We start from the raw sequence: 12236 nt of genomic DNA, 5'->3' as shown, positions 1-12236 counted from the left end.
GTCCTCACTCATCAGTCATCTGGCTAATGACCTTTTGCCTTAAAACACTAAAATTTCTGAATGATGTGGAAAATGGAAAACACAAACCAGTCCCCCTCTGTGGCACACGATGGATCATCTGGAATTGGAGCCGGGAAGGTTAAACAGCAGGTCTGTATCCTGGCAAGGTGATAAATCTGTAATCAAGAGCTGCACGCTTGGGCATCTCAATATGAACTTCATTACTCCACCACCGAATTATATATTTTAACTAGAACCAGGCCGGAAACAAGCTCAACCATTATATAGTTTCTTTTGCATTCTGCAACCATCCTGTGGGTGTGTTCACCATCCTAGTTCATTTCTTAAACTTTCTGAGTGTGAGAAGAGGAGCTTACGAGGTCTCCAGTCTACGAATTCCAGAAGAAAGTAGAATACACAGAAAAATCTTCCACAGGAAGGAATTTGGCCCTGGTTGGTTAAAAGAGGTTTGTTTGTTCCTCAACAATAAAGCAAATATATATATATATATATATATATATATATTTTTTTTTTTTTAAACAGGGGAATATCTGCCATTAAAGACATCTGCTAATGCCTCCCACTTTAATAACTCCCCCTCCTCAACCGATTTTACTCCAGCAGGGTCTACTTGGGTGGAGGAAACCTGGTTTCAGTTCCCAGGAAAGGTCTGTGTGGATTAGCCACAGACGGACACCTTCCTGACAGCCGCCTCCCAGCCCCGGAGGTCCAAGTTGCTTAAAGATGGAAAGAAATGGTTTCCCTAAAAAGAAGGAACAGGATGTGGGAGAACTTAAGATGTAGACAGTAAATTAAACATTTGCATAAAATAGTACAAGACAAGTAACTCTTTAAGTGCACATGCACACACACACAGCCTGCCGTGGCTCCTGCAGCAAGTGCCACAGACTGGGGACGACTTACGATAGTGAGGCTCCATGTAGCCATTCCTGGGGTCCATAGCAAACACAGCCCCGCGGTAGGGGACAGAGGGCTCGGCCAGGTGGGGCAAGGACCCATGGATCTCCTTCTTGATCAGTGAGGCCCTCTCGTCGCTGGATGTTGAAGGCTCCTCGCTGATCTTGCTGAGCCCCGGGGCAATCTGTGGCTGCATAGTGACTGCGTTTCTTCTCTCTCTGTGATAGGTCTGTCCAGGACTTTCATCCTCTGAAGACAGAAGGGAAATGAAAACTCTGTGAGCACTTTGAGGAGACATTCAAAAACCATCATCAGTTGGGGCTCCCTGTCCATCCATCTCCCCGCCTCCAAAAGAAGCCTATTTCTCATTCTTGGCAACTGTGAAAGCTAGCCATGACTGGAGGGTCTCAAGCCAAAATTGTTTATGAATGAGAGTCCAGGATACAAATTGAAGGAGGAAGGGGAGCAGGAAATGAGCCTATTACATTGAGATGTCAGCAAATTCTCATTCCCGGCTTCCAGCCGAATCTGCCCGTGAGGTTTCCCATCAGGGACCTGCCAGTATCCCTGCAGGGCCTGAGGAGCTGGAGATTTTGCCAGACTAAGGCTATGGATTGCCAGCTTCTCCTGGCCTGAGGAAGCCAGGCCTCCAGTGATCCAGGAGGCAAGGGACCCCTGTTCCTCAGAGGAAGACCTGTTAGAAAGCAAAACTTATCCTTGCGATTTTATTAAGTCAGGTGTGTGATCCACTGAGAGATGAAACAGTGCCAGACATGGGACCGAAAACCCACAGGATCCAAGGGATAAAGATGGCAATCATGAACACCTACAGTGCCCCTTACAGGACACTTCCTGCTTCGGCCCACAGAGCGGAGCTGAGCGCTGAGAGGAAATGGGGATAGAGCGTGGGTGTGGAGGGCGTCGGCTACACTGATCTACATCCACACTCCGGTGGGCTCCAGACATCGTTTCAAACATGTAAGAAACGGCTGGATGAAATTCAAGCTCCCTCATACTTCTGTTCCCTTTCATCTGTAAGAACTTTCCATCGGTCCACTACAGTTCTCTGCAAATGTGATTGGATGGCCTTTCCGATAACAGCAGATCAAAGACCCGTGGCATAAAATCAAACCAAACTGGCTTTCAGAACCCACAACAAGTGGACCGATTCATTTGTAAGAATCATACGTACACTCTCAATTATGCCCACACAAGCTCTGTGTTTAATCCACAGACTGCTCTGGCAGATAAATGCTGATGGAAACAAACAAAGCTGTTAGGACACTGCTTAGACACCTCATTTGAAAGCTATTTCTCATTCCTGATCCTAAAAACAAAACAAAAACAAAAAAACCATAAGTGGATATAAACAATAATACTGTTATACTATTTAGTTGAACAGATCTTGAACTCATCTAATCTTCACACACTTCTCTTCAAAATATCAAAAAAAAACCCAGAGGTATGTCTAGCTAGGTAGACATACTCTCTTAAAGACATACTCTCTTAAAGACATACTCTCTTAAACTTCTCTTAAAAAAAAAAAAACAGAAAAAAAGTATGCTTTAGCAATTTCATAGCTCTTTTGACAAATTTAGAAAAATAACTATGAACATGAACTAGTGTGAAAATACAAACTCAAGTAACAACAACTCTTTTGGGATGACTAATACTTTGAACTACCTAAAGCCAGTAGCAATTCTCATTTTCCTGCCTATGTTTGGGACCTGAAAAAATAAGCAGTGTATGTTTCTTTTTTTTTTTTTTTTAGCCTAGCAAATGACTTTCAAAACCAAACAGGCAATGAGGTATGTTCTGGACTTTACAGTGATTTTGCTGACTACTGCTGGGTAACTGTGAAACATTATTTTAGCACTATTTTGTGCAGATCCCCACCCTCAAATCTTGTAATGATGGGATAAATTATGAGTTTAATCTATCAAGTAACTACTAAAAAAGAAAATGGTCACATTTTCACACATTGATCTTTCCAAAAGCAATTCCAACCATGCTTTTGCTAGTTTAAAAACAAACTACAAAAACAACAACAACAAAAAATTCGACATTTTAATTTCTCTTTCTAATACTTTTAGGCCCTAATCCACACTCAGACTTCATTAGCAGTAAAGTTGCAAGCTGCAGAATGAAGGTTTTCAGTGATGTAAAGATGGAAGGATGTTAAAAACACTCAAAACTCATAGTCGGTTTATAAAAATTCCCACCATGGCCAAAGTCATATTTTCCACTAAGGTGTGCCTGCACAACTTCCAATTTCAACTTTGCACTAAGGTGTAAATTCTGTAGAATGGACCTGCATTTGGAAAGCCAGACAGCTCATACCAAGAGGGACTGTGACATGCAATTAGCATTCTCTGGGAAAGATGAATAACCAAGCCCTACTAATCTGTTCCAGGTTTAAAACAGGATTCCCTTGACTTAATCTTCCTAGAAGAAATTAACTTTTCTTCTCTTAAAACTGCATCCCTACAATAGAGTGAGTTTCTTAGACACGATGTCTTTACAGACAAGCATTTGAATCCAACCTCACGAATAACTGAATAATGGGCATGGACTAATCACAGCCCTCCCACCTTCTCCCCCACCTCGTGGGAGAAAGACGCAGTTAGGGGGAGGCGGGTAAGTGGAAACGGGCGGGTCTTTTTAGCTAAAAATTAATTTCTTCATAACAGTTAACACAATATGTGTGAATATCAAATTAGAACAAGAAATCAGCAAAGTTCAAACACTTAATACTGAAAAAAAATGAACTAATTCTCTTAGTAAAACGCAGGCCAGGATTTTTTTCACGTGGAAACTTTCATCAGACTTACTCTTATATGAGTCAGGACTCCCACATTTTCACCTACTCTACCTCTCCAGAAAATTCCAGCAGGTGATTATTTCCTGAAGTTTATCTCCTATACTGAGTTGATTCTGAGGGGCATACAGGATGAAACCTTGACAGTACACACCCCCAGAATACAAACAGCTATGAGGCTTGAAAGCGTACTCTCTACAGTGAAAGGGAAACTTTCCAAGCCATATTCCTGCCTGCTCTTATAAATTTAGCAACCACTCTAGCAAGCCAAGAAGACGAGAGCTGTCTAATCTTGCTCAGTCGAGCTGAGTTGTTCAATAAAGTTGGAGAGTCAGCGCAGACAGGCTACGCCAGGCCAAATTATTGACAGAAACATACTGTCCACCATGGCAACAAGCAGAAGTCAGCTGCAAAAATGTAAGCAAACAGCCCAGTCCTCCAGAAGCATCTGCCAGTGGAGTTGAACAGCCAAACACAGGGCGACTGTTCGTGCCTCTCTCGGTTCAGCAGCTGCAGGCTCGGAGGGTCAGACTGAGACATGCAAGTCTCTAAAAAAATTCAAGAGAAAAACTGTTTTCAAAACTGTCATCAGGATCCCACTTTGGATCCCCTGCCTTCTGCAGATCTGTGCTCCAGTGGAAATCAGGGAATTCCCACCCACTGCAGGGAGGGCTGCCCCCACGTTGCATTTCAGAAGCTGTCTCAGGTTTTTCCAAACTCATCCAAAGGCAACCCATACTGCATCAGACGTGCTTGGTGCCATAAACTCTCACAACTCAAGAGCGGATTCATCACCAGCATTGCTTAGATCATTTACAGGGAAGGTTTCCAGGAAGTCATCATGTGGTGAGAAGCAGGACTCAACACACACACACACACACACACACACACACACACACCTGTGCATTTGTTCCCAAATTCTTGATTGATTTCTTCTCCTGGAGACCCAGGACACAAGTGCTCTTTTGCATTGGACTGGACAGAAAAGTTTCAGATGACTGTTTCCATGGAAAGGTAAAACCCTGCACCCCATCACCAACCAGGAACACGTCCTGTCCCCCTGACCAAATCAGTGGGTGAGGATCTTGTGATACAAGTGCTCACCTCTTTGAAATGAACGTGGATTTCAAGCCGTCCCCTGCAATCCCGTTTTAAAAGAATCACACCTCTCTTCCCCCCAAGACACAGAAGACACAGAGCGAAAGTGAACAGACGGATACTTACAACTCAGTCCCAGGCTCTGGCTAGCTACTTTCTGCAAACTTCTCTTTCTGCTGGGCTTTCTCTAGCAGTGCAGACCTGCTAGGAACATTCTCGGTGTCTCCCTGCCTCCCTGCACCCTGGCCCTCTCCCTCTCCCAGGCAGTGCTTGCTCCCATTAGAGGAATTAAAAGTGGTTGGAGCCATGCTAAATTTAACAAGCTCATTAGTATTCTTTCTGAGTGCTTCCGAGTGAACTCTCTCTATTCAAGGCACTCTCTCCAGCAGAAGGGTCAGGCTGGCTAATCATTAAATCAAACTAATGTCACCCTATCACAATCAGCCCCAGAGAAGGAGGGTTTATTATTTCAGTTTATGCTAAATAAACGGTTTTACAAACGGTCCCCAAGCAAGGTCAACAGCAGCTTCAATTACAAGACAAACTTAACAAGAGTTGCAATAAACCAAGGACCCCGTATTGACTTAAGAACAGGCTCGACGCCACATATGGCCACTAGCGGGGTTGTACAGGAATGCATATTGGAAAATAAAGGAAGAGGGGGCGCTTCTTTCTTTGCCAGAATTTGCCACTGCACAGCGACTGTTCATTCACCTCTCTGCAACCAGCTAGCCGCTCAGCTCAATTCACTCCACACAAAGGCTGGAGCCCAGACCTCAATGGACCGAGTGAAACACGTTCAGAACTAGGCTCTCTATTGTGACTGAATTTCTTAACATCTTTTCAAAAAGCGGAGAATGCCTTGAGGCTAAAGGAAGAAACAGGCTAATGGTGAATTGGGAATTCAGAGCAAATTTCAGAGCCCTTTCCTCCTAGCTTTTGAGGTTGAAAGCAAGCTCTTTCCTTTCAAGTTTCAAAGTCCTTTTTCCTCCCGCAGTGTCACAGAAGGATTTGAAAAGAAGGTAATTGTGCTCGCAGTCTCCCTGATCAGAGCTTACGTCCTATTTCTGGTATTTCGGAATACTTCTTGCAATAATAGTGCATATAGCTCAATCCCTTAACCGGCCTGCACTCTGCAATTGCTCATTAAATGAACAATTGCGGGTATAAAATGCCTTTTATGTTCAAGGTCTGGATATAAGATAAGCATTCTAGGACTCTAAATTTGGTTTACTAAGGAAACTCTCCATCATTAAATTACAAAACTGAAGTCAGAATATCAGGCTTTCCCAGAAAAGTGGCACTCAAATTTCGGTGAGCCCAAAAGGCAGGGCGGCTGGGGGGAGGGGTGGAGGCCACAAAATGTTAAGGAGGAAAAAAAAAAAAGGAGTGGATACTCAGATTTCGAACAGAATAGGATTCAAACAAGAAAATAATATTTCCGTGTTTAATAAGGTCTGAGTTTGTGAAACCTCATCATTTCCAAACTGAGTGATATCATCAAGTCATCTACAAATGGATCAAAACACAGGTGTGAGCCTCAATCAACACGCGGAGGGCTATTCCTGACCCCTCACCGGCAAACGTCAATCCCCTTTCTTAAGAAAAGAAATAATCTGTTTCTGCCACAGACCGATTTATTATTTGTATCTTCTCACTTGCTCCTCACCAGAACCCGATGTTACAGCCAGACAAGGCATTAGGGCCAGTTTCCTGATCAAAACTATGCAAATATGTCCCTTATACGTGATGTAAGAGGAATCCTAATCACGCCTTCGATAGGCCACCAAGTCCTGTTAACATGAGAAGAGGTCTGCTCCCAGGCAGGTTTGGTGAATGATACCTGTGGCTTGTGTGCAATCTCAGCCTCCACCCCCACAACCATCAGTTAAAGGAAGGGAGGAGAGTAATTACATTTTGATGATCTGACATTTTCAAATCCTTGATACTCTCCAAATAAGTTTTTGTCAACAAACAACCACTTCTGGGAAAAACCCAGAAGGCCCCAGGGACAAATCCATGGTAGGACATCCAACTTCAGGGTCTTAGTACCCTGGAGCATCTTATCCCCACAGGTATGAGGACAGGCGCATGCCTTACACAGGCTGTGTGTGCGCGCGCACACACACACACACTCACTCACGCACACACATACTGTCGCACGCTGAGGCTCGACCAATGGCATCTGTGTTACTGCAGGTTTTAGTGTGCTCCCACAAGCCTGGAGCCCCACCTTCCTCTCGTCTAAGGAAGAAACAGAACATCATTTTCTGCTTTTCCCCCAGGAAATTGCTTGGCTGTGTTTGGAAAGAGCATTATTTCATGTTTTCTTATTATGCATTGGTTGCATCTTGTCAGCTTTTATTTCTGTGGTTATTTACTTTCTGATGTTCTTTGAATAAAAAAACCAATGGAACCCAATGCCTCGCCTCCTTGTTTCAGAATTTTCTCTAAGACTTTGCCCAAAGAGAGATCAGAAACGAAAGAGAAGAGGCTAAGTACATTCACAAGGTTTGTAGAATTATGCCAGAAAGTGGGGGGTGGGGGGGGGGAGGTAGTGTCTGTAGTTTTTAGAAGCAGAATCTTGACCCTTTCCATCCTGACTGCAGAGATGCCTAAGCCAGAAGCTGCTCCCTGGAATCTTAGAGTCTGGCTTCCAAAGGGAGGAGCAAACAATGCCTTCTCTAAGAACATTTCCAATGCCCTTGGGGTCAGACATCGCCCTTGTGCGGCTACACATACATCTCCCATTGACAATGACTGATGACAGAGGGAGTGGCCCAGATGGATCCGAGAGCGCTCCCTGCTTTGTCTGCAACCTTTAAACCGACTGCAGGGCCTGCTACTCGAGAGGGCAGCTGGGGGATTTGAAGCTTTGGAGAAATTCAAGTGGCAATCTTTTCTCAAAGATCATGGGCTCAAGCATTAACGGGTAGCTCTTTCTGACTCCTTCCATCAACGAGGAGATCAAAAGGGGAAAGCAGAGAAGTAGAAAACGGCCCCCATCCGAGCAGTAGGAGTACCACAATTTTTTTTTTTTTTTTTTTTTTAACATTTCTAGAGTTCTTTTTGCCAAAGAACAAAACATAGTCTGGACTGACCCACCAGTATCCCACCAGCCCTTCACCAGAAACTATTTGCTCCCAAGAACAGGACTAAACCCAAGGCAATTTCTGGCCTCACTCCCTACTACTCAGCTTCCAGAGCTTCACACAGCTTTAAAAGGGGCTCCTGGGATAGAAAGAGTGGAGAGAGAGTAAGACAAGAATTTAGATAAACTGAAGGGCAAACCTGACACTGCCGGGAGTTCCCGGGAGCAGGGAGCTCCCAAGGTCTGGAGCAAGCAGCCTCTTGCCTTTTCAAAAATAAGGGCTCCTTGTCATCTGGAAAATCAGGGGTCAATCACACAAGCTTCATGTCTGAGGCCTCACCAGGCATGCCCTATAGGGTTTACATCCTCTTGCCTCGCCTCTCTCTGAACCCACACCAATCAGAGGTCCACACCCCTGCCCACCTCGGGAAGGATGCTTCTGGGTGTTAACACTATGACTTGGCCCAGCACAAACCCAACCTTACTAACCAGTTTTCAAAGTTTTAGACAAAGCAGTAGCCAAACCCCACCTGTACCTGGGAAGAGGAAAAAAACAACAACAACAAACAACAAAACAGGCCTCTGAGGGCCCGGCAGGCCGTCCTGTAAAACGGAGATCTTCCTAATTTTCCATGAGCTCAAGAAGACCTTTCCTAGCTTTAAGAATTCTAAAATGTCATGAAGCTTCTTCTATTAGCCTGCTATTAGTTACTAGTCACTGCTTACACAGAGTGAGTTAATTAGTGACATCAAAGGCAGTACAATAAATTCTCAGGAGGGCCCCATTTTTTTTCCTTCCACTTAATAGCGCATTTATGCCTATCTGCGAGTAACAGTCTCAGGAACATTTAGGTATTAGAGAGTTCTTTGAGAACTCGGTTTGAGTCTTTTAAAAGCAAAGAATGAAGAGTCTCTCTTCCTTGCTTTGCACCTACAACCTAAGCAGTTAACCACCCATAGTGACATCCACAACCCACAATCATAAGAGACATCGTGGAATGTCTGCTCACAAGGCTCCAGTGAGCTGACAGCTGCTGTGGCTGCATCCTCCAGTGGGACCAAGCCTATTGCCCTGGAGCTCTGCCCTGCCCCCAGTCCTGCCATACTTGGGGGATTTTTGTTCCCCGACCAGGGATCAAACCCACATCTCCTGCAGTGGATGCACAGCGTCCTATCCACTGGACTTCCAGGGAATTCTCGCTCTTCCTTTAAAGGCAAGCAGAGAAAGAAATCTGTGTGTGTGTGACAGCCTCCACTGGCCGTACTTCTGAATGGTGGCTCCCAGGTTCTCACCCACCCAATCCCCTCCCTAACATCAGAGTTCCACTTCCTAAACTTTCCACCATGTTTTAAATTTGGGGGGTGAACACAAATTTAACTGGCTTCATCTGGTGTGTTGATGTTGCCTGGTTTTGGTTTTTTAGAAAACTGGGAAATAAGAAAGCCTGAGCATATGGTGGTATTGTATTTTTAATAACATTTTAAAGACCATGCTTACTCTATGGCAGGAATCAGATCCTCCTGGAGAGTACACTTAAATATCAAGAGAATATCATTACTGTACAGAAAGGAGCTGGAGGCCTGACCCCCACTGGGACCAGATTAGGGATGGCGCAAGGGTGCTCACCTCTGCTGACTCAGCCTCTGGGCAAGGCCAGGTGCTGCCTGGATCAGATTTCTACCACAGAAGCTCCCTCTAGCCACTGCCCACTTTGACCTCAGCTATGAAACTTGCATTTGAGAAACCCAAATGAAAATAGCACATTTTGACTCTTCACACTTTTAATAGAGCTAAGTCTACTTCTAGTTACTTAGCCACAAAAGTCTGAAATTTTGGGAAACACTTTCCAGGAGTGGTTCAGAAACTATGAGTAAAAGCAGGAATGGTCACAAAGCCTAAACTCCCCCAAAGTCCACGTTGATGGTCACAGACAAGACAGGAGGCTTTGGTACCCTGCTGCTCTCCTCTCCTCCGACCAACTGAACAGGGCAGACACCAATCAGCCAGCCTCTACAGGAGACTGGGAACCAGGACACAACCAGACCTTTTTTCTGTCCTTTTTCTAACTTTCCAGACACAACGCCAGGGGAATGTATTTTTATACTCAAGAAGTCCCAGTAAGTGATTAAGGAAACAAATAAAACATGAAATTCATCTACCTTTCCAAAATACAAGTACTTTTTTTTTTTTGGTCTCATTCATCTGACCAATTCAAATTCATTAACCACATACCAGTGAAATACAGCTAACATCTGCTTACTATGAGATCGAGAGGACTTCGCCTGTCTTGCTTTACTCTTCACTGTACCCTGATTAGACACTGTTTTTCTGCTCATTTGCCAGATGAGGAAACTATGGCAGAAAGAAGGTGGGCTATTTACCCAGGACACACAGCTGCTTGGTGGGCAGAGCCTGGAACCCAGGCAGTCAGTCTTTAAAGCTCCTACTTAAAGATCTGGCTCTTGGACTTCCTTATTCAGTGACAAGAAATATAAAATAAATTTGAATTGTGATCAATGCCCTAAGACCTCCCAAGTGGACTAGCGCTAAAGAACCTACCTGCCAAAGAAGGGGATTTAAGAGACACAGGTTCGATCCCTGGGTTGGGAAGATTCCCTGGAGGAGGGCATGGCAACCCAATCCAGTATACTTGCCTGAAGAATCCCATGGACAGAGGAGCCTGCTGGGCTACAGTCCATGCGGCCGCAGAAGAGTTGGGCATGACTGAAGCGCCTTAGCAGCAGCAGCAGTGCCCTAAAGCATGTGTCTGGGAACTTCCCAACCACCAAACCCTGCTGCAGCATGAAAGCCGCCACAGGCAAGCGGGCATGGCGGTGTCCCCATGCTTCATTTATAAATACAGAAATCTGAATTTATGTAATTTTCACATCACATTTAAAAATGTAAAGAGCTATCCTTTGTTCATGTGCTGCACAAAAACAGGCAGCAGACTAGGTTTGGCTACACACTTCAGACTAGCTATTACCCTAAAGGAACTTACCCACCTTTGCCAATAAATCTTATACCCAAAACAATGAGGGATATTACAGTAAAACTGCAAAAGCAGTAATACTGAGAGTTAGAGGGGGACATGGAGGGCAAGTCACTTTCTCACACTATTAAAATATTTCCATAATCCACTTCCAGGCTGTATCTTAAGGGAAAAAAAAATTAGAAAAGAAGACAATTTGTTTTCAAGGATATTCATCACAGTGTTATTTATAATATGGAAAACTAGGTAACAAAATTAAAGTCCATTATCTTAGGATGGAATATTGTTATTAAATACAGTGAATCAAGGATTTTAATGAATATAGGAAAGAATTTTACTGAGCACTAAGTACTTTTCTAAGGTGTTACATGCCAATCCTGTGAGGCAAATACTTCTGTACTTCTCATTATACAGATACAAAAAAGTGAGGTTTATTTATCCAAGAAAACACAGCTAGAAAGAGGCAGAGCCAGCAATGGACATTCAGAGTCCACTCACCCACCAGACTACTGTGCTTTCAAGTTCTTTAAGGAGTCAAGTTTTTGGAGGAGGGGAAGGTGGAAAACAAATATATAATTATTTCTATACATTTTTTAAGTTTTAAAAAACGCACCAAGAGAGCATGAAATATTTCTATGCAATGTTTTTCCTTTATGGTTCTGTATTTCTCAAGAATTTTAGAGTGCAGAAATAGCTGCTTTCTTTTACTCTTGGTTTTAATTCTATCCTAAGTATGACCTTTACAATAATTCTCTAGAGAAGTCCAAATTAAGTATACATACATTGAAAAATTATTCCATGAGTTTCTCTCCTATAGTCTTATTTTATCTCCTATAGTCCTGTAGTCTTATTTTAAACTATTTATCCCACCTCTTAAAGCTGTAAGTGCTTGCTAGGCTATTTTTACACATATTAGTGACAGCTTACAATGATACTGGGCTTTATGTAAATTCACTTCCTTCAAGTTATAGGACTATTTTTAATTATTTTGTACTATACACAAGTACCTTCCAACAAGTACATCCCTAACATGCCCTAATGTCCCTTCCTGCCAAACCAGCTTTCGCCAGGTCATCCCCTGAAAGGTACAAAAGAAAAGTGCATTAGAAAAAATAAAAGAATTTTAAAAAGGAAAGTGCATTAGAAATGATCGCTACTGCACGGCTACTCTCACACTCACTGAGCTCGTACGGAAAGCCAGGTCATACGCCAAGTGCAAAGGCATTAATCCCACTGGCTGCTCACAGTCTGCCAGGTGTGCAGTTCTGGCACCCCAGTTATTCAGGTAAATACCCTGAGGCTTAATAAGTCTAAACAA

The 12236-nt window shown here is 43.6% G+C and overlaps 1 protein-coding gene across 5 annotated transcripts in view; it reads right to left on the bottom strand.

Moving 5' to 3' along the window:
• Positions 1-12236, bottom strand: part of GLI3 (GLI family zinc finger 3) — a 318180-nt gene that overhangs the window by 214827 nt on the left and 91117 nt on the right. For 4 of the 5 annotated variants that reach the window (XM_059885923.1, XM_059885922.1, XM_059885925.1 and 1 more), the window contains one exon: positions 925-1167. In XM_059885923.1, coding sequence (XP_059741906.1) covers positions 925-1167 — 243 coding nt within the window. Of the gene's footprint in view, positions 1-924; positions 1168-4960; positions 5200-12236 lie in introns of those variants that run through there. The other variant, XM_005205661.5, reaches the window with a different exon arrangement.

Source organism: Bos taurus, chromosome 4 (assembly GCF_002263795.3).
Source record: "Bos taurus isolate L1 Dominette 01449 registration number 42190680 breed Hereford chromosome 4, ARS-UCD2.0, whole genome shotgun sequence".
NCBI classification, from domain to species: domain Eukaryota; kingdom Metazoa; phylum Chordata; class Mammalia; order Artiodactyla; family Bovidae; genus Bos; species Bos taurus.
This window is presented reverse-complemented; position numbering and strand designations above follow the sequence as displayed.